The sequence below is a fragment of the Tachysurus vachellii genome, chromosome 4, assembly GCF_030014155.1.
Source record: "Tachysurus vachellii isolate PV-2020 chromosome 4, HZAU_Pvac_v1, whole genome shotgun sequence".
NCBI lineage: Eukaryota > Metazoa > Chordata > Actinopteri > Siluriformes > Bagridae > Tachysurus > Tachysurus vachellii.
Genome location: NC_083463.1, coordinates 27,018,570 through 27,038,976, shown reverse-complemented (window position 1 = coordinate 27,038,976; position 20,407 = coordinate 27,018,570). Strand labels below are relative to the sequence as shown.

At 38.3% G+C, this 20,407-nt stretch overlaps 3 protein-coding genes and 1 non-coding gene across 4 annotated transcripts; 1 reads left to right on the top strand and 3 right to left on the bottom strand.

Moving 5' to 3' along the window:
• Window positions 1-192: 192 nt before the first annotated feature.
• On the bottom strand, window positions 193-6,874 carry zdbf2 (zinc finger, DBF-type containing 2). Its single transcript, XM_060868645.1, has 7 exons — window positions 6,761-6,874; window positions 5,907-6,008; window positions 5,776-5,820; window positions 5,656-5,689; window positions 5,260-5,359; window positions 4,122-4,252; window positions 193-2,911 (listed from the first exon to the last, which is right to left on the bottom strand). Exons 3-7 carry the CDS (start codon window positions 5,810-5,812, stop codon window positions 595-597), a joined length of 2,619 nt encoding a protein of 872 aa, XP_060724628.1. The 5' UTR covers window positions 5,813-5,820; window positions 5,907-6,008; window positions 6,761-6,874; the 3' UTR covers window positions 193-594.
• A 361-nt stretch (window positions 6,875-7,235) lies between these two features.
• Window positions 7,236-10,132, bottom strand: eef1b2 (eukaryotic translation elongation factor 1 beta 2). Its single transcript, XM_060868644.1, has 6 exons — window positions 9,972-10,132; window positions 8,725-8,847; window positions 8,400-8,532; window positions 8,149-8,212; window positions 7,736-7,861; window positions 7,236-7,438 (listed from the first exon to the last, which is right to left on the bottom strand). Exons 1-6 carry the CDS (start codon window positions 10,049-10,051, stop codon window positions 7,284-7,286), a joined length of 681 nt encoding a protein of 226 aa, XP_060724627.1. The 5' UTR covers window positions 10,052-10,132; the 3' UTR covers window positions 7,236-7,283.
• On the bottom strand, window positions 8,283-8,358 carry LOC132845095 (small nucleolar RNA SNORD51). The gene has a single exon (XR_009648396.1). It is a non-coding gene; the product is annotated as a small nucleolar RNA SNORD51 (small nucleolar RNA).
• A 647-nt stretch (window positions 10,133-10,779) lies between the features above and the next one.
• ndufs1 (NADH:ubiquinone oxidoreductase core subunit S1) lies at window positions 10,780-20,333 on the top strand. Its single transcript, XM_060868642.1, has 19 exons — window positions 10,780-10,916; window positions 12,831-12,913; window positions 13,171-13,262; window positions 13,378-13,485; window positions 13,973-14,049; window positions 14,139-14,220; window positions 14,362-14,492; window positions 15,252-15,437; window positions 15,582-15,716; window positions 15,844-15,958; window positions 16,083-16,228; window positions 16,382-16,510; window positions 16,646-16,775; window positions 17,392-17,552; window positions 17,889-18,043; window positions 18,849-19,024; window positions 19,137-19,271; window positions 19,818-19,890; window positions 20,060-20,333. The coding sequence occupies exons 2-19, from the start codon at window positions 12,835-12,837 to the stop codon at window positions 20,149-20,151; spliced, it is 2,202 nt and encodes a 733-aa protein (XP_060724625.1). The 5' UTR covers window positions 10,780-10,916; window positions 12,831-12,834; the 3' UTR covers window positions 20,152-20,333.
• Window positions 20,334-20,407: the final 74 nt, after the last annotated feature.

Below are 20,407 nucleotides of genomic sequence, written 5' to 3'. Positions count from 1 at the left end.
CCATTAGGTGAAAGGCTACCTGGTAATAACAGTTAGGCCTGTCACTTTCGTATTATTTCACCATTTCATATTATTCATGATAGGGAGGAAATAACATCCGCATAAATATCAGAACAAATATTATAAGGGTGTTTCATTCAAACGAACAACAAATCTGGCCAGAGAAGTGAAAAAGAAATGCCAAAGACAAAGTGAAAGAAATACATTTATATAATAAACTTTAATGTGCAATCATTATTAAATATTCAACCGCTGGACAAAAATATTCATTAAAAAAATGTAAAAAATATTCCCTTGAACCCTTTTTAGAAATGCATGATTTGACTAGGAAACAAGAAATACAGACAGAATGAATTCCACCTAAAAATCCAGCTGTGCAAAATTATACAGCAATTAATAGACAGTAACAAGAAGTACTCTGCCTACATATCTCTCCTCACATATAAAAGAGGTTAAGCTAAAATGCTGGCTTATAAATTAATGTTTTGCCTGTTGTACAGTAGGTTTCATAGCACCAAACCCAATAGGGTAGGCTGCTAGCAGTGAGTCCGTTGGATACTGTTTAGGGGCCAAGACATCCACGTTAGAAGAAGCTTATGATCTGGGTGAAGTGCTGGTGGAATTTCTATTCCGAGTTGACATTCTATATCCGGTAGCAACACGGGTGCTGACCTTCCGCTGGAGAACATTTCTAGACTTTGCTCTGGCTTTGGTTGACTTCCGCTTGGTCCTGTAAGAAGGTGAGGATGGTTTTTTGGCTGGAGTCAGAGGTTTATCTGTACCTCTCTGCCCCTGTTTCCGACGTCTACTTGGTGTTTGGTCCACTTGCGCCTGTGCATGGTCTGATGTTGGCTTTGTCCCTGGAACCGTGAGAGAACTGCCTGTACGTGAAGGACGTTTTGGTCTTGAATGGGAGCTGCCTGTGTGGGAAGCAGATGACCTTATCTGCCCCAGGAGGAAACGGCTGCCGCTAGAGATGGAGGATTTGCTGAACAGGGCCTTCTTGCTGGAAACAGAAGAGCCAGGCTCAGAGGGGCCCCCACAGTCCAGCCAAGAGCCAGAGGTAGATGCAGAAAGGTCTGCCATGCTACTCTCACCCTGACCCTTTCTAGAGCCTCGAGGTGATCGTCCCTGTACTGAACCTTGGAGTTCCTTGTTGATGTCTGGACTGAGACTACGGAATAACTGTCTAACGTGGGAGAGTGATTTGGTTGTAGAGGTTGAGGGCATCCCTCTAGGTGGATTCTTAAGAATTCTATTGGTCAGGGGGTCATAATATTTGAGAGGGGTCTTTTTGTACTTGTATTTAATTGTACATTCTTCATCACTTGATTTCCGCTTTCTGCCCACTCTCTTAACAGGAGTGGGCTTAAAGGAACCCTGCCCACCATCTGGGGAAGAAAGAACATAAACCACAGTTTTCGGCTGCAGAGGGCTCATAATTTTACAGTAGGACTCAGGGAGTTTGAGTGCACACATTCTTGTTTTCATGTCTGGTGTCCTCTCAGGACTTGGGTCCTTTTGAGTCTCACATATACTGAGTAAAGTGGCAGTTTCAGGTAATGTTTTTCTCCGCACTAGAGGGAAGTTCAAGGGTGCAGTTTGTGTTCCATGGCTCACCTTCACCACTTGACAGCGTGATGCCATTCTGTATATTCGATGCCTAGTCTTCCTAAACACAGGTATGTGTTTTGAGTCATCCTCATGATGCTCAATAAGAGGAAACACATCTTTACACTCAAAATCAGCCACCTTGTCCTCTTGTTTCCTCCTCTTTTTATCTTTCCTGTGGTGCTTCCCAAAATTAGCCAGTGATTCACTGTCAAAATAGCAACGAAAGCAGCCCTGTCGGAACTCTCTCACCAGGCAGTCTATCTTTAAGTCATCCTCATACCTTACTTGTGCCCACGTTTTTCCCACAAAGGATGGTGGTATGTGTGGAAGATCTGGAATGATCTCTTCAGCCTCGTTCTTTTTAGCTTCCCCAGGCTCTGTATTCTCGCTTTCTAACACAGTATTCAATGCTGTGTCCAGCTGGGCTTTGTACCCTTGGTCCTCAAGGTTTATATGTACCTGCGTAAGGCATGCAAGACGTTTATCCTCGGTTGTGTTTTTTTGCAAAGCTGCCTGAAAGGTGTTGTCCCATTCATCACTGTCTTTAGACTCATTGGATTGCAAACTCAGGTGGAAAACGCTTTCGTCCTCCTGGCTGGATTTAGGACTGCGGCCATAGCAGTGCCTTTCAATGACCTCTTCAATAATCGCCCGTATTTCGTCTGACTTTTCACTGAATGACCTTACCTTGTTTGGCCCCTTCCAGAGTGGTAGCACTGCAGTCCTAGTTAGCTGTGATTGCCCATGCTGGGCTTTTGAGGTAATGCACTTTGTGACTGGTGATGTAGTGGGGCCTGGGCTTGAATCATTGTCTTCTCTATGTCTATTCGTTTTTCTGTGTGCCTTCCTGTGTTGAAACCTTGGGGATTCTGGAGTTTGAGAGCTACAAGGCTGTTTGAGTTGTAAAGTTACTGCTTGTGTTGTCCCTTTTGATGCGTGTTGTCTGTCCATACCAGACTCACTACTAGTCCTATGTAAGAACCCCTGTGTGGGGGAATACCTTTCAGGGAGTGGGGGTTCAATTTTCAGTTTTACTGTTTTAAAGCCAGCTTGTTCACTCTTTTCTATCGCAACACCCAAAGGCTTAGCCACAAAAGTGCTTGCATGTTCTTGGTTCATACTACATGTGGTAGTGGGTTCAGCTTGCACCATCTGACAGAATTCTTCATCAGAGCTGAGCATTTCCTCTCTGGTCCCAACAGAAAGCCCGTCGTCCTCCGATCTACAGTATACTTCTGATAATACTTCTCTTGGAACTGGTACCTTACTGAGGCAAGGTAAGTCAGCATGGGTGGGACTAAACAGATAGAAAAACGTAAAATAATAGTGTAAAATTAGTGGTTTACGCAATACTTCCTAATACAATACTTCCTAGTACAATACTTCCTAGTATATGATTAGTATGAGATTAACAAATGATTAGAACAAAATTAAGATTATGAACAAATACTGTGGAAAGAAAAAAGTATCCATATACATCTCAACAGGCAAATCTCAAAGAAATGATAAATATCATACACCAAAGTACTGTCTAGTTCATTAAACAAACTAACCTTCACAATTCCTGTTGGATTTTAAAATGAGTAATTCCATGCACATATTTGATCACACTGTTTATCCAACACCAAGTCTACGATAGGCTTTATTAATAACTTTTTTAATTACATTTTTTTATTTTTACTGTAGCTGTTTGAGACGGCAATTAATCACATAACCATATAACATAGCCTGCAAAAAACTAAAAAGGTTTAGACACATCACACAATTGATTTATCTAGTGTTCTTAGCTTGTCTAGTATTTGCTCAGAGTATTTATTTCAACACAACAAATACTTTCAAACCCATAATTTCTGGATACATTTAAGTTCCTGTCATACGATGGATAGGATTTCTGCAGGAGTGCTTAATATGAACAGAATTTGATGAAAATGAGTCATGCTTATTTTTCCTTGAATGCCAATAAATAAACAAGTAAATTAATATATTTGTACATATTGGTTGGTGTTTTTAATGAAACATCACATATAAGGTGGCACTTTTCCATTTTTCTATTTCCAATGCTATAATGATGATAAAGTTTTAAGTCAAAATTAGACATGGCACAACTCCCCTTTTATCTTTTCCAATTCTGAGATCTTGCATATCAAACAGATATGTGTACAGATTTAATACTGTTTTCTTTAAAATATAGCTGTGTAATTTGAGTATTTCCAGTTCCAAAATGAAATTCATTTTTCAAATCTGATACACGTATAATGTATAGCAACTTATACCCATAATATGATATTATATAAATATGTTCTGGTTACCAGACTGTAAGTTACCAGAAAGATTCACTGCTAGTAAATGTTTTGTGCTGGTAGTAAGCCTTAACACAATTTGTGTCCTGTGTTCACAGCATTTTTATTAGACTGCCAAATCCGACCTGAGTTCATAATTCTCAACCATAATGCTGGAATTGCACAGATCTGATGAGCTTAGAATTTGTAATGAGTTATTAGGCACACCGTGTGTCGTTGTAGCCATGAGGATGGTGATGAAGCACGTCCTGGAGGAATCGCTCCATCAGGTTTCCACAGGATACATTTGTCCTTGCTGGTCGTACCACCACTTCTCTGTGCCTGGTGCTCTGGATGTGCTACAGAATTCCACAAAAGGAAACAGCAAGCTAGTTTATAATATAAATTGAAGGAACAACTAAAACCATAGCTCCTAAACATCACATTAACAGTCTGTGCAGCTGTAAATAAAAACTTCTAGCAAGCCTAGTTGTGAAATTGTAAAACATCGACACATTGATTACAGATTTACTGTTGTGCTGCCTGGAATATAGCAGTGAATTTAAGTTAAGGAAATGTGGGTGGTCTGTACATAAACATGATTCATCTTTGATTTTATTTAGTTAAGGAGTATTCTTTCTGAATCTATTTTCCTTTTCCTAAACATGTGTGCTCAATAGAATATTCTCAATCACATATCGCAAATTAATTTGAAATTGTCATACGTCAGCACAATTTGTGTAACGTTTTAATTTCAGTATATTCAAATGCATACTGAGTTAGCAGCTGCTTGTTAATTTACATCAATATGGTTCCTTATTAAAATATCATTACAAACCCCATACATTACAACAACTGGGCAATCAATATATGTTTAAACATAATAGATAATAGGCAATTATATATATTTTTTATTTCACGTATTATCTCTTCTGTTTAAACATATATTGATTGCCGCATGTTGTAACATATGGGGTTCGTAATGGTATTTTAAAAAGGATCCATACTGACACTTAAATCCATCCAATCACAACTTTTTGAGAAGCTATTCATGCTGTATTACATGTCACTAAACATGACAAACCATTTAAATCCGGGGCTGGGAGCGAAGAATCCAGCCACTGTTTCTCTCCCCATCCATCAAAGTGACACTAGCTAGTTGTTCGTGTTTGTGTGATGTATGTATGTAGAAGAGATTTCCTTAGGGTGTTTCCTTAGGGTTACACTGTCACAGCATGAGTAGCTGTTCTAAAAGATGTGATTGGTTGCTTTTAAGAGTCTCGAAGGAAGCTTGTGTTAGACATTAACCCCTGTATTTGGTGATTAAAAGCAACAATGCACAGAATAGAATAAGAAGGTAATATACCTGCTCTATGCTGTTATACACGACCTGACAGTAGCTGCAGAAGCCCTGTCGCTGTGAAGGGTTTGAGGGACCAGCGACCGGCTGTTCCATGCTGCTTGACCTATGGTGTCAAATAAATTAACAAATTGTTGAGCCTTAAACATGAACAGTGCTTAACTAATCAAACCAATGTTAATGGGTACTTTATTACTAATATTTAATAAGTACAGCCCATCTAGATTGTTCCCAGGACAGAACATATTTCCACTGTGACCCTGGTGAGGATATTATCTGTCCTTGTAAAAGCATGTAGTAAACGCTACAGATCTCAGATCAAATGCCATTAAGGAATACTAATATTTTAGGAAAAAAAAAAAAGTTTGAAAAAAGTTTTTGTTGTCTTTAACATAAACTCACCTTTCGGCCATGTTGGTTTGCTCCCTATCTGCATCTACAGAAATAAAAAATGGGTGGGTCAGATAAATACAATACAGTGAATGAAAAAGAAAGAGTGAAAGAAACCTCTACAATACTTACTTTCAGCAGTGGGTGCTGGTCCCTCCTCCAGAGGCATGTTACTGTCTGAAAACACCAATAGTTAGGTTTTCTCTGTGACATCATGTTACACTTATCTGCATAGATTTGTGGGGATTATACAATATACTCACCTCAGGAGGAGAGCTGATGAACTTTACAGGGATTTCTAATCACATAACTACATATATACACAATACCTCAAGGAACCACGTGAGAGAACTTAAAGGTCTCATCTAAAACCAAGCAACACACACAAAATGACAATAAGGACATGTTGGAGAATTGTGGGCTTTAACATTTAAACAAACAAACAAACAAACAAAAACTTTATTGAACACATTACATTTATATATATTTATCTATAACTTTTTTTTATATCCCAAAAGATCTCCATTGTTTTTGGAAATCTATGAGCTATATATAAAAAAATTGTTCTGCTTTAGAATCTGAATTTGTTAACTTGTTTTGCAAAAATACAAGTTAGCTCGAATAGCCAAGCTAAGGCTAATTGGCCTGCAGGCGTTTCCGCCCAAATACATCATCTAGGATATATAGTGCATAGTGTAGGGTGCAGAAACCATGCACCCGTCCCCTTTAACTAACCCTATGTAGTGCACCTACAGAGGTAAAGTGAAGCGATTTGGGACACACCCCAAATTCGCTAGCATCATCCAAAAGACGAGCCTCGTTAACGGGATGTTTTCTAAACACATTTATCTTCCCGGTTACAGCAGATAATATTTTACTTTTTACAAATGTTACTTTCTTTTAAAACCAGATACAACAGTTAGAAATTCCCTAAACACACAAACAGATGTTTCAGGCATGTTAGCTATTAGCAAAGCCACTGTTATGTAGCACGACGACACTTCTAGCGATTTATTCATTTTGTGGATTTGACAAGCTGGCAGACCAAAGGACGACATGAGTTCTTTAAGTGCATATGAAAAAAATGATTTGCGAAAATAAAAACTGGGTTCCGTACTTGCTTTCATCGGATTGAAAATGCTACTTTCAGATCCCTTCGGCATCCGTATTTGGCGCAGCTCTTTCCGGGGCGTGACGTCAACGGAAAGCGCGGGAACCCGCCCTGATCTCCACAGCCAGGACTTTAATAATGGGGTTTAATAAAGTTTTACTACTGAAATGTGCAGTCAAAATGAGTTATTTGAATCTTTCTGGGTCCTTTATACTCTCCTAAAACCTTCCATATTTATTCCAGCTCCTTGAAGGCCCAAATATCAGTCAGGTTTTTGTTTACCTCATGAAGTGATGAACTCCAGAACTTCTCCATAAAATGTGGGTCAAGAAACTTCATCTATTACTCAAAGTCACTACTTCTAATAGTGTGTAAAGTTGTTTGCAACAAAAACAAAAAACCCCAAATTCTCTCAAAGAAAAACCCAGGCTGTGTGGGTTTTATACGTGGTCAGAACCAACTGAATTATCAAACAAAGAAACCAATTTCAAGTGCTATTTTATTGTGCAAGGCATTTCACTGAGACATTTTAAATTTTGTTGAAAGCAGCTACGTCCATGGACTGCACAAAGTCCTCAAAAGCAGTAATGAGCTCCTCCAACTGATCAGTTCCAACTTTGTCGTCTTCCACCACGCACGCGATCTGCAGCTTCTTAATGCCATATCCAACAGGCACGAGTTTGGCTGTAAATGGATAAAACAATTATTTAAAATAGAACCGTACGCTTGGCCACAACCCTGGACCTAGAGAATCCGCCGTCCTACACACTAACATCTTCCCAACTTTAATATAAACTCTTCAATTAAGAGAGGACGGAATTAGTAAACCATTTGAATCAGGAGTTGTGATCAGGAAAAACACTAAAACATTCAGGCCTGTGGATAATCCTGGACCAGGGTTGGGAACCTGTGTTGTAAATAACGCAGAACAAGACTGAAATCAGTTTAGCCAAAATCGAAATTAAAAGACTGCACACTTACACTGGCCCCAAACCAGGCCGTCTAAATCGATGCTGCGAACACACTCTTCAAGTTTGGCCATATCGGTTTCATCATCCCAAGGCTTGACGTCCAGAAGGATGGAAGACTTGGCGATAAGGGCTGGCTCTGTAGGAGCATTATAAAATGGTTTGACTTGTAAAATCAATCACAAAAGAAACAAAAACAGGAGTAAGACACACAAAACACTGGCTAGAATTCAGGTAGAAAAAGTGTCCATCATTTCATTTATCAGCCGAAAGATGGTGAGATAATCATCATTACACTAGCCAGCCAAAAATTATTCCAACAGGAAATGTTATGCCTGATGTTAAAAAAGGGTTGTAACAGTTATACCAATACAAAAAGAAGTGATTAAAAATAAGAAAACAAAAAAAAAAAAAAAACAAACACACTTTTAGACTTCTTTTCATTGTAGGCTGCTAGTCTCTCCTCCTTGATCCTCTTGGTCTCCTCATCCTATGAAAGTTGGAGGAAAGGGGGTTAGTTAAGTCAGAGAAAATTAGTTCTAAACTCATTTCCACAAATACTGGTCATCAGATATGAAAAGATCCATCACAACATCAGCCGAAAGATGGTGAGAAAAGTACTCATCACGTAACCAGGAGAAGAATTTCCTGCTGGTACACAATGCCATTAAACTGACCTCCTCTTCATCAGAACCAAACAGATCGAGGTCGTCATCCTCCTCCTCTTCCTTCACAGGAGCAGCACCACCGGTCGTGTCCTCGACACCGGCAGGACCATACTGACCCAGAGGCTTCTTCACTCCTGGGAGGCTAATGTAGTCAAACATGGCAGAGTAAGTTCTCATTTCATACACATAACCACAAAAGAAGCCAACTGCATCCCAGGTGCATCAGTGTTTAAATGATTGTGCATCATCTACTCAGGCGAAAGATGGTGATATTAAACTCATCACAAACGGGAAAATTCTACTATTCCTGGTGCCATGACATGGTAATAGTTACCTGGCCTTCTCTTTCTGGTAAGACTTGATATGGTTGTACCACCGAAGGGCATGGCACAGGTCTGCAGGTGGAGTACCAGACAGGGCGTCAAATACAGCAACGTCAGCCTGGGATGGTACAAAGCTACAAGACAAGACAGATTGATTAAGGACACCAGGGAGACCAATAATAATTATGAGCTGCTTTCATTAACATTAATGCTCTGATCAGATGCTTTAATAAATCCAAAATTGTTTCAAAGATCTCCTATAATGGAGATTCCGACAAAACTCAGGGCAACATCCACCCACATGTATATAATGATTGTAACAAATTCTGTCGATAATCATCCATGTGTGTACTATGGATAGTTGCCTGTTGCTGTATAGGGGTCATGGATTGATAATGGTTCAGAGAGATTGGACTGGGAAAGTTGGGAATTCAGGTTGCAATCACAACACGAAGCAGGTCCATTAATGTTTGTCCATGTTTAACTGCCCATGACAAATCTAAACAAGGAGATTGTACTTTCATACATTTAAAAAAAATAAAATAAAATCCAAGAAAATATTTTACATTACAATAGCTCAACTGCTCAGGAATGTGTGGTTTTAAATAAGTTTTCTTAAAGCTAAAGACAAAGAGGATACAATTTGATCATTTATGCATAAAATAGAAGAATTGTAAATAGAGTCTAGACATTATAAAAATGTTCACAACAGATTTGTGTTTAAAACTAGAAACAGCACAGAAAATAAATAAATAAATAAAAAAATAAAAAAAATACATACATGTGTACTTTTCCTTAAATCTACATTCCCAATTTGGGCTTGCAGATTAATTATAATTTGCATTAGCAGATAAAGCATACTTGCACAAAAGAACACGCATACAACCGAGTTACAATACTAAAAAGTAATAAAAATTGTGCATTACAAAGTTGTATACACAAGTCAGAGCCACGGTCAAAGGAGGCGCGTATATACAGAGTTTTACGGTAACTAGCGGGTCGCTACCCTGCCTATTTTACTTAAAACGCGGAAATACCTAACTTATTCTGTGATTTCTGTACGTAACCTTTAAAGCTTAAACGTTATTTTAAGCTTTACTTAAATATTTTAAACTTTAACAAGTTTTTACGCCCCCAAGTGCCTGCGGCTGCCCTTAAAACGCCGTATATACGCGCACCCGGATTTTCGGACATAGGCCTGCTAGCCAGCAGCTAACAGGTAATTGAACCGTTATCAAACGCGTTTAAAGTTACTCACCCCTCGATATAGCTCTTGTCTGCCAAAAAATCATTTAAGACTTTAAGGCCTGTGGATGTTTTCAAATCACCAAAGCCCATTGTTGAAATACAGTCTAAAGACCACGTGGGCAGATGGCAGCTCGGTGGCTCGAAGGAAGAGCGAAGGAACGAGAAAGGAACACGTTAAAGCCTTTATAGTGATGACGCCATGACCCTCCTCCTCCTCCTCCTTTTGTCCCATACAGGCTTTTAAACAAATGTAAAAATTCAGCTTGAGTTCCTGTAAAATATAGAAAATAATAATAATAATAATAATAATAATAATAATAGTAATAATAATAATAATAAACTCCAAACAGGCTTGTGAACGACTAGTTAAACTTTTATAACATCTGAAAATAAAACAAGGTGCATTTTTATTTTCTTATAGCTGACACTAAGTTAACAACAAGATATTTTAATTTATTTTATGTACACTGAAGAAAAAACAGATACACGGAAATAACGCGTTAACCTCTGACCTAAGAGAATGGGTCAGAGTTTGAACCAGAAGGGCATCATAATATATATATATTTTTTTGCAATTATAATTTATTTCTATAACTGATATTGCTATTTTAATTGCAATTGTAACCATAGTTTTTCTTTACCTATTAAAATTAAATGGTGAATTTCCGACATCGCGAAAAAGTATTCTTTTTTATACCCGTATTTGATATTGCTTCTTATGATTGGCTTTTTAGTCAAACACAAAAACAATATCCGCCAATGAAATACTGTCTGTGTCCTCGGGGGGCGGGAGGGGGCTTGACAGTGAACGGTGAATTTGAGGTCTACCCAATCATCGCGTCGGATACTGAAGTAGTCGGAATACAGGTGGGAAGTATATCGTGTTACAAACTCCTTCATAAGTGAATGCATTACGGTTGCGCTGTTCTGGTCCAGAAGGCCAAATAGCGTCAAGGTAAGATACACGATTTTATTTTCAGTATCAGTGGCTTACTGTTGGCTTCTGATTGTCTGTACCATCAGACAAGGAAACTATAGACATGTTATTACGAGTGCGACGTGTAAAATGATTAAATGTTCTCTCTGTCCTTGGTTTGACCAGCGGTTTAGCTTCTTAGCATTAGCAATGCTAAACCTGCGAAACGTCAACACAGGTGGACACATAACGGTGTTGGGTTTTAAAATGCGTTTCTGTGCAGCTACTCCTGTGTTTTTAGCTCATTACATTTATGCACTTTTCCTACGACACGTATTTGACCTGTCAGAACATTCTAATGTCGTTTATTCGACTAGTTTGCGTTTCGTTTGCTTCAATTTTTGTTTCTCTTCTTTCCCCTAGATCTGGAGTTTTCATTTTGGAACATTAACCATAAACCTATTTACCGCTTAGAACTGATTTCTGGACATAATCTAAATGTTTAAATGTTTGAAACCTTTTAAATCTGTGCAACAGTATTTTCTGTTCCAGAAACGTCTTCGAGCAAATTAACATTATTTATAGAGCTAATTGTTTGTTTTTCAATCCAAGTGAACAGGTAACTCAGCTAATTATACAACAATAAATCTAATATTAAATGTCAGTATGTTTGCAGACTCCTTTATCCTGACTTTTCTCTTTAAAAAAAAAAAATCAGCAAAGAACCCACTTTCAGTTTTCTGTGAGAAAATGTTTTATTTATTTATTTATTTATAATATTGCTTATATAATAATTTGCTCATCAAATAATGTCTGAAGAGGATTCAAACCTATGGACTTTAGTTGATGAATACAAAAACATTAATGAGAATAAACAAATGATTTAGAGGCACAGAAAGGTTGACATGGCATCTGATCGAGACTAAAGGTGGACATTGACACTGGAACCCTGTGGAGGACAACAAAAACAAAGAGACTTTTATTTTCTACAGGCATGAGTGAGCATTCAAATTCAAAAGACCATGTATAATTAAAACACATTTATAGCATCTATTCATTACTCTTTAATAACTGCCTGGTCACAGTCTCTGTAGATTATATCAGACTTCATGTTTGTTTATACAACCAGCTAAACTGACCTGAGCATCTTTGTGAACAAGATTAAAAATTAAATAAATAAAATGAACAGTCCTGTGATTATCTCCGGCTGAGATCATTTATGACCTCGAGTGATGAAGCAGAGGTTAAGGGACTCTTTTGACACGAAATGTACAAATTAACACATCATACTGACAGTGCTGGTATTTTCTATTGCTTTTTGTGTGAATTGCGATAAGGTTAATTTTAATTTTCAATTCAGTTTGTTTGTATAGCGCTTTTAACAATTCCCCTTGTCTCAAAGCAGCTTTACAGAAGTATGGAAACAGAAGACAGAGAAAAAATAAATAAATATAATAATAATAATAAGAAGAAGAAGAAGAAGGAAAAAAATAAGGATAAAAATAAATAAATTAATATATACAATTCTAAGTTTAAAATTAATTTAAAAAATAGTAACTTAAAATTTAAAATGCTATATATCTATCCCTATCACTAATGAGCAAGCCGGAGGTGATGGTGACATGGAAAAACTCCCTGGGAGAATATGAGGAAGAAACATCCTCATATGGGTGACACTCTAGTAAATAGTGTAAATGTAAATAATGTACTTTCTACAACAGTTTATAACAGTGCAGCCGAGAGCTCCTGAGGAACTAATGGGTCATTGTAAACTCTGAGTTCAGCACAGACCTGATTGCTGATGAAGCAACGTGGGAATAAAAATATTTTTTGGATTTAGGAACTTATATAAAACAATTTTTAAAAAAAAAGAAATTTATATTCCTAATGTGTATGTCCTCATGCGGATGAAGCTGATGGTTTTTTCCGTAACAGTCTTTTCTTTCTTGGCAGCGTCATGTTGCGTTTGCCATCAGTTGGTCGGGCCTTGGCCGGGGCAGCCCACTCTAAAGGGAACCTCGCTACCTCTAGCAATGGTACATACACACACACAAAGTCTCTTAACTGGTGAGCTAAGATGCTGAAAAGCAACAAATCACATGTATTGAAGATCCGTCAGGGCTGAAACATTGTTTTAATATCACAGTAAAGATCTTTTTCCATGTGTCTGCTTAAAGCTCTGCATCACATCTTTCATCATTCACTTCAAAGCTGATAGAATTTGATACATACCCAGAAGCACACTAATTGTTGAGAGGATTAATTATGATGTGTTAATTATGTTATATTACAGTAAGGACATCAATCCGGGCTTCGAGTAACATGGTCGAGGTGTTTGTAGATGGCAAGCCTGTAATGGTGGAACCCGGGACAACTGTACTCCAGGTGAAGCAGCACTGGCTTGCAGTGTTTACTGATGGGCATTAGTTGATTATATTACATGTAAACATTTAACAGGTGATCTGAAATACTGAACTGCTCTTTTCTTTTTTTTACTCAGGCCTGTGAGAAAGTTGGAGTGCAGATACCTCGCTTCTGCTACCATGAACGTCTGTCTGTGGCAGGAAACTGTCGTATGTGTCTGGTGGAGATCGAGCGAGCACCAAAGGTGTTGTTTTCTTAAAAGTAACCCCAAAACTCTAACAGTTGCAGAATACGTTAGAAATAAATATCTAATATACCACAGTAGTCCGTTTACAGCTGAGATTTTATTAAAGCATGTGTCCGATTAGAATTATCTAGAAATATTTCTGATGAATTCAACACAGAAAGACAGACTGTAAAAATGTATATAATTACATAATTACAGCGATGATATGAAGTTACGTCTATACAGTAACCTTTATACCTTCTCTAACCAGATGTGAGTTTGATCATACAGATGAAAATGAAACTGAAAAAAAATGAAAATGAATTATTTACAATCAATTTTGACCACTTTGATGAATCAAGCGCCGTGTGTTTGGTTAATTAACCGACTTGAGATAATCAGAGGTACCAGAATATATTCTTGTTATTATGAAACCAGCTCTTGTTCTACGCTCCAGTCAAAGTATAACTGTCAGCTATAATGTTTGTTCTTTCATTAATGATAGCCGGTTGCTGCGTGTGCGATGCCTGTCATGAAAGGCTGGAACATACTGACAAACTCTGAAAAGACGCGAAAGGCCAGGTATTATTTCTCCTGTAACTTTACAGCCACAGTTAAGCCGTCCTAAATCCTTATACTAATTGATTTATTATTATTATTGTTTTTTTTAGAGAGGGAGTCATGGAGTTCCTGCTTGCCAATCACCCTCTTGACTGCCCAATCTGTGACCAAGGAGGAGAATGTGACTTGCAGGTAGGAAGATCTCTGTCTGTCTCTCTCTCTCTCTCTGTCTGTCTCTCTCTCTCTCTCTCTCTCTCTCTCTCTCTCTCTCTCTCTCTCTCTTTCTTCCTCTCTCTCTCTCTCTCTCTCTTGAACACTGGCCTTTTGTTATAGGATCAGTCGATGATGTTTGGTTCGGACCGAAGTCGATTTACAGAGGGGAAGAGAGCAGTGGAGGACAAAAACCTTGGTCCTCTCATTAAAACGATTATGACACGCTGCATTCAGTGCACACGCTGTGTCCGGTAAGTGAACTGGGATCCAGTGCTTTATGTCATACATATATCCATTTTTATTTCATTTGAATTTTAGGCATGAATTTATATCCTCAAGATTGATAAATAGAACTCAAATCAATCACTTAGTGTAACGGAGTGTAAATGATTTCAAAAGGCATATTAGTCAGTCTTTATTAAAATATTTTACATTTAAAGTTTTTGATTGCAGTAAATTTATAGGTAGAAAAAAAAGCACGTAGTGAATAACATTTTAATGAATGTTATTCTTCAATAAAATTTTGAAAAGGTTAAACATGGGGGGGGGGGGGAGGTTTTATTTATTTAAAAATAAAAAAAAATCTTTCCCAGCAAATTAATTGTTGGGGGCGAGTGAGAATTTTTTTTTTTTTTTTTTTATGAAACTGATTCAAAATGATTTTATTGCTAATACTGGAAATAACTTTAGGGCACTTACCAGAAACCGAGTCTGACTGCATTCAGTGAAGTCGCAGCAGCATCTCTGAATTAGATTTTTTTAATTAATGACAAGTCTTTATCCAGGTTGTAAACTAAAATATTTTCCTTAGCTGATGGTAGCTTGGTCTGATAAAACTGTTGCTTTGATTAGAGTGTAAAAAGAGCCTAAGCAGCTTTTCTTTACCTGTTTATTAAGATTAGGTTTAAAAAGAATTTAGGAGAATAGACACACAGACATTGCAGAAGAGGCATTGCAAGATTTCCATTGCGGAACACCTGATTAATCACTGAAATATTGTTTCATTGCAGCTTTGCTAGTGAGATCGCTGGTGTGGAGGATCTGGGCACCACAGGACGTGGCAACAGCATGCAGATTGGCACTTACGTAGAGAAAATGTTCATGTCTGAGTTGTCCGGGAATGTGATCGATGTGTGTCCTGTTGGAGCGCTGACATCAAAACCTTACGCTTTCACAGCCCGACCCTGGGAGACAAGGTAAAACCGTTAAAATGGTCAGTAACATAGAACTATAGATGAAGGCTCTGATTGTAAATGAAACTCTTATCGGAGTGTTTAGTAAGCCTTTTATAAAGACCAGCATCTGGTGTGACCCATTGTGTGTATTATTTCTGTTAACAGAAAGACAGAATCTATTGATGTGCTTGATGCGGTGTGTTCTAATATCGTGGTGAGTACAAGAGGCGGTGAGGTAATGAGGATCCTGCCTCGCCTTAATGAGGACGTCAATGAGGAGTGGATCTCGGACAAAACCAGGTAAACTTCAAGCTGGCTCAAAAACATTACTTGTTTTGCTAAACCTTTTATAAGGAGCGTACTCTAAATGGAATTCTTAGCTTATTCTTAATTTTCCCTCTTCTTTCCTCTCTTTTTCTTCACTCAGGTTTGCGTACGATGGACTGAAGAGGCAACGCCTGACACAGCCCATGATCAAGGATGCCAGCGGTCAGCTGGTGCCCACATTATGGGAGGATGTTCTCACACGTGTAGCTGGAGTGGTAATGATCTAAAATAGATTTGGGACATGAACTAGCGCTAAATATTTTGTGTGGTAAATTGTCTGTAAATTATGTATGTATATACCTTTTATTCTTTTAATAAAATGTGTGAATGTATTGGCAGCTACAGGGAGTCCAGGGCTCTGAGGTTGCAGCCATTGCTGGTGGGTTGGTAGATGCAGAGTCTCTGGTGGCCTTGAAGGACCTGCTGAACAAGTTGGACAGTGAAACCCTGTGCACAGAGGAGATCTTCCCTATGGCTGGTGCTGGGTCAGTTCCATTAGTTAATCTCTTTTTATTCATCTCTGGTAAAACCCCATATTTAGCACGCATGCTATTATATACGAGTCCATATACATATATGAGATGTGTGCATGGATGGTATGTGTATAAAATACACTTTGAACTCTGTCCTTCATCCAGAACCGATCTACGCTCTAATTACCTGCTGAACTCTCGTATATCTGGCATTGAAGAGTGTGATCAGCTTCTTCTGATTGGAACAAACCCACGCTACGAGGCTCCTCTTTTCAATGCACGCATCCGCAAGAGGTGCTCATCTGTCTGCACGGAATTACTATAACTCGTTTATAAATATATTTAACACTTATCGTTCTTACTTCCGTACGTGTTTAATGCAAATTACATTTTAAAGTAATGTTGAAATCATTTCTCTCGTCTTTCTAGTTGGCTCCATAATGAGTTGCAAGTCTCTGTGGTGGGTCATCAGGTGGATCTTAGCTATTCTTACAATCACCTGGGTGATTCTGCTCAGGTACTGCAGGAGATAGCTGCTGGAACCCACCCTTACTGCCAGGTAACTCCGTCTTTCTTCTTGCTGTCTATCAGGGTCAGTATAGTTGCTGAGGTGCTGACTCTGGTTCAAACAATTGACTGATAGAAGAAATTTGTTGGCTTGTTTCATTCATTCATTCAGCTTTAAGCACTTTATCTGGTTTAAGGTAAATACAGAGCCTATTTTCAAAACATGATACATGATGTATTTAACAGTTTAGATTGATTAGATTGATCAATTTAAAAGGCAATGACTGAAATGAATCAAGGCAACAATCATTAATCGGTTATCATGAATCAGAACTGATTATATGTCAATTGTTACCAAAGAATTACACCACTGGTGTGTGTGTGGTTTAAAAAAAAAAAAATTAACCTAGACAGAGACACCAGGTCATCAGAGTGCACTATACACACATATTCACACTTGGATCCATTCATAGTAGACCAGTTCTTCTGTCTTTGGGAGGTGGTAGGAAACTAACTTTTTCTGCCTAATGAGTAAAACAAATGTCAGTATTAGGCATCAGCTCTGGAACCAGCACCAGCACCTTTTTGTTGAACAAGGACTATGTGGAACATTTGAGTCAATCCATGATGGCAGTTTTAACACTGATAACACTGTCTCCTGGGGTTAGGTGCTGGCCCAGGCCAAGCGGCCAGTAGTGGTGGTTGGAAGCTCCTGTCTCCAGAGGGCAGATGGTGCTGCAATCTTGAGTGCTGTATCCACAATTGCTCAGAATGCTCGTGTTAGCAGTGGGGTTGGTGAGGGATGGAAGGTCCTGAATGTGCTGCACAGGTTAGTCCAGTTTCATGTATGTCTATCTTTTTATAAAGCAACTGCCTTGTGTGTGACAAACTTTGTGTCAAGTGTATGTTCAGACATTGTTGGATAGATTTCATAGATTGTCAGTGTATTAGTAAGACAACTAGTTCATTAAATCTGTTTTAATCCTAGACCAGTTTTCTCCCCCATAAAGTTTTACTGGATTTTTTTAAACTTAAGTTATAATCAATAGAAAGTTAAGTATCACCAAATGTTTCTATATATGAACTAATGGTTTTAACCTTTGGACATCAACATCTGTAGGCTGATTTAATGCAGAGGTGTGTGTGTGTGTGTGTGTGTGTGTAGAGTGGCAAGTCAGGTAGCAGCACTGGATCTGGGCTATAAACCTGGCGTGGAGGCTATCAGGAAGAACCCCCCTAAAGTGTTATTCCTGCTGGGAGCTGATGCTGGATGCATTACTAAAGCAGACCTGCCCAAAGACACTTTCATTATCTATCAGGGTGAGTCCTTCTAGTCCACCCCAGGTTACCTCACAAGAGCAGAGATGTCTAAACAGACTCGCTGTTACAGTGACTTACAGAAAAAGATGTTACACAATCAATTTTGCAAACCAATGAAACAAGTAGTCATTCGAAAAAGAATAAGTTGCAGAACAACTGGAAAGCAGCAGGATAAATACTTGCATAGAGAACAATAAACAGATGCATCACAACCATCTCTGTTCCTACACCTCTTAAGAACTTTCCTGGGACAAAAGACAAAACGGTAGAATTTTTTGGCAATAATTTAGCTTATGTTTCAAGAAAGTAAGTTTACTATAATACGTGGTTGCTTCTCTGCAAACAGTACTGGGGCATTACACATCACCAAAGGAATAATTAACATGTTAGAGAAGAACTTGGTAACTTCTGGGATTTAAAATTATTTGCCAAGAGGAATGGGCAAAAATTAAACCACAATGCTGCAAAAACCTAGTTACTATAGACACATCAAAGCTATTGCAAAGCCAATGTTGACAATTACAAAGAATAAATTTTTGGACATTTTTGGTGTCTGATTTTCAATTGCAATTTGTTTAAAATAAATATGGTTTGTGCTTGTTAATATTTTCTTTACTTCAAAACTTCAAAAAAAAATTCAAAAAAAGTTTGAAGTGGAAGCATTTCAACACATATCGCAATATACTGTATGTATGTGACAGTTGAACAATCGAGTACATTATTCAGCTCCTGTGTAGATTATATTAATTGCATTCGCAGGGCAATGAGTGTCTCACAACCATCACCCCTCTTGCTCTTCATGCAGGTCATCATGGTGATGTGGGCGCTCTCATGGCTGACATCATCCTTCCTGGTGCAGCATACACAGAGAAGAACGGCACATACGTAAATACAGAGGGGCGTGCCCAGCAAACCAGGGTGGCAGTCACTCCACCTGGTATGGCTCGTGATGACTGGAAGATCCTTCGCGCCATCTCTGAGGTGGAGTTGGAAAAACATCAGATTTCATCCACTTACTGAATTCATTTACGTTGGGTTCACCTTTTGGTCTGTTTAGGATTTTTTCCATATTGTATTGTTTTGTGTGTGCTAGCTTGCTGGAGTCACACTGCCCTATGAGACATTAGATGAGGTGAGGAACAGACTGGCAGAGGTGGCACCCAACCTGGTGCGTTACGATGATGTGGAGGAAGCAAACTACTTCAAACAGGCTAATGAGCTTGCTATGGTAAGTGTCTTTCTTGTTTGTGTTTGGGAGACAACTGAATGTGCTAATTGTGTAATTGAAGTGTAATGATGTGGGGGCACAAAAATGATAGCATAACATAATAAATTGTGGTTAACATGGCTACGTAGTTAAGTGCATTAATACAGATACAAATAAGTATATAAATTCCTGTATAGTGGATAACTCAAGCAGTCATGTTTTTCTAAGAAATTTGTACCCTGGACAAAAACAAATTGATCAGTAAATCATTAGTTATGAGCTGTGGTGTTTCTTTTCGTACATAAAATATTGCGTTCCACATTCAGAAACGTTTAGACGTCCATCATGAAAGTCGTTTAATCTTACTAGTGCAGCTGATGGCAGGATACAGAACAAGTACTATAGTTACAGCACCAAATAATCATCAAATTGCAAGTATCAGTTTTTTAAAAAAAAAAAAAAAAAAGGCAAAACCACTAATATCCCAGGCTACTGATTTTTCCACCCCATGCCTATGTAATCATTGGCAGGTATTTAGATTATATATCTAATCTCTTCTCTTCCCAGGCTGTGAATCAGTCCCTCCTTGCAGAGCCTCTTGTTCCACCTCAGCTTTCAGTGAAAGATTTCTACATGACAGGTAACGAATGACACCCATTTACTATAGTGCTGTGTAAACTTTATTTTAAAATAAAGATTAGCACTTTACTGTTAAAGGAACCTGATGAATTTCAGACACACGGTCACACTGCGCTTGAACTATAATCTGACAATTTTATTGTATTTTCTTTTTTTTTTTTCCTTTATAGACTCCATTAGCAGAGCCTCCCAGACAATGGCCAAGTGTGTAAAGGCTGTGACAGAAGGAGCAGCAGCAGTAGAGGAGCCTGCTATCTGCTAAAACGTACACGTCTTGGTCCGTTATCATCTGTTAGACTTGAACAAATTGAACGTTTGCTCTGCTAAATCTTGCTTCTATTTAAACGTGCATAAAAAGAATGCTGTACACATTTACCTTCCCGAAACCGAGGGAGAACTGCTTTGTTTATCAAAAGCTCTTAATTAATAAAGATGTATGATGTACGTTTGTCCTCATGTACACTATTTGCACTGGCAAAAGCACTACATCTGTGCAAACCATATCTTACGAATGCCAG

Excerpts from the sequence above, each read along its gene's own strand:
- zdbf2 (XM_060868645.1), bottom strand. The coding sequence starts at position 5,812 with ATGCCTCTGGAGGAGGGACCAGCACCCACTGCTGAAA. Across the intron at positions 5,360-5,655 it reads CAAACCAACATGGCCGAAAG|GTCAAGCAGCATGGAACAGC; the intron begins GTGAGTTTATGT and ends TTGACACCATAG. Across the intron at positions 4,253-5,259 it reads TGTATAACAGCATAGAGCAG|CACATCCAGAGCACCAGGCA; the intron begins GTATATTACCTT and ends GGAATTCTGTAG.
- eef1b2 (XM_060868644.1), bottom strand. The coding sequence starts at position 10,051 with ATGGGCTTTGGTGATTTGAAAACATCCACAGGCCTTAAAGTCTTAAAT. Across the intron at positions 8,533-8,724 it reads TACCAGAAAGAGAAGGCCAG|CCTCCCAGGAGTGAAGAAGC; the intron begins GTAACTATTACC and ends TGACTACATTAG. Across the intron at positions 8,213-8,399 it reads TTGGTTCTGATGAAGAGGAG|GATGAGGAGACCAAGAGGAT; the intron begins GTCAGTTTAATG and ends CAACTTTCATAG.
- ndufs1 (XM_060868642.1), top strand. The coding sequence starts at position 12,835 with ATGTTGCGTTTGCCATCAGTTGGTCGGGCCTTGGCCGGGGCAGCCCAC. Across the intron at positions 16,776-17,391 it reads GAACCCACCCTTACTGCCAG|GTGCTGGCCCAGGCCAAGCG; the intron begins GTAACTCCGTCT and ends TCCTGGGGTTAG. Across the intron at positions 19,025-19,136 it reads TCCTTCGCGCCATCTCTGAG|CTTGCTGGAGTCACACTGCC; the intron begins GTGGAGTTGGAA and ends TGTGTGTGCTAG.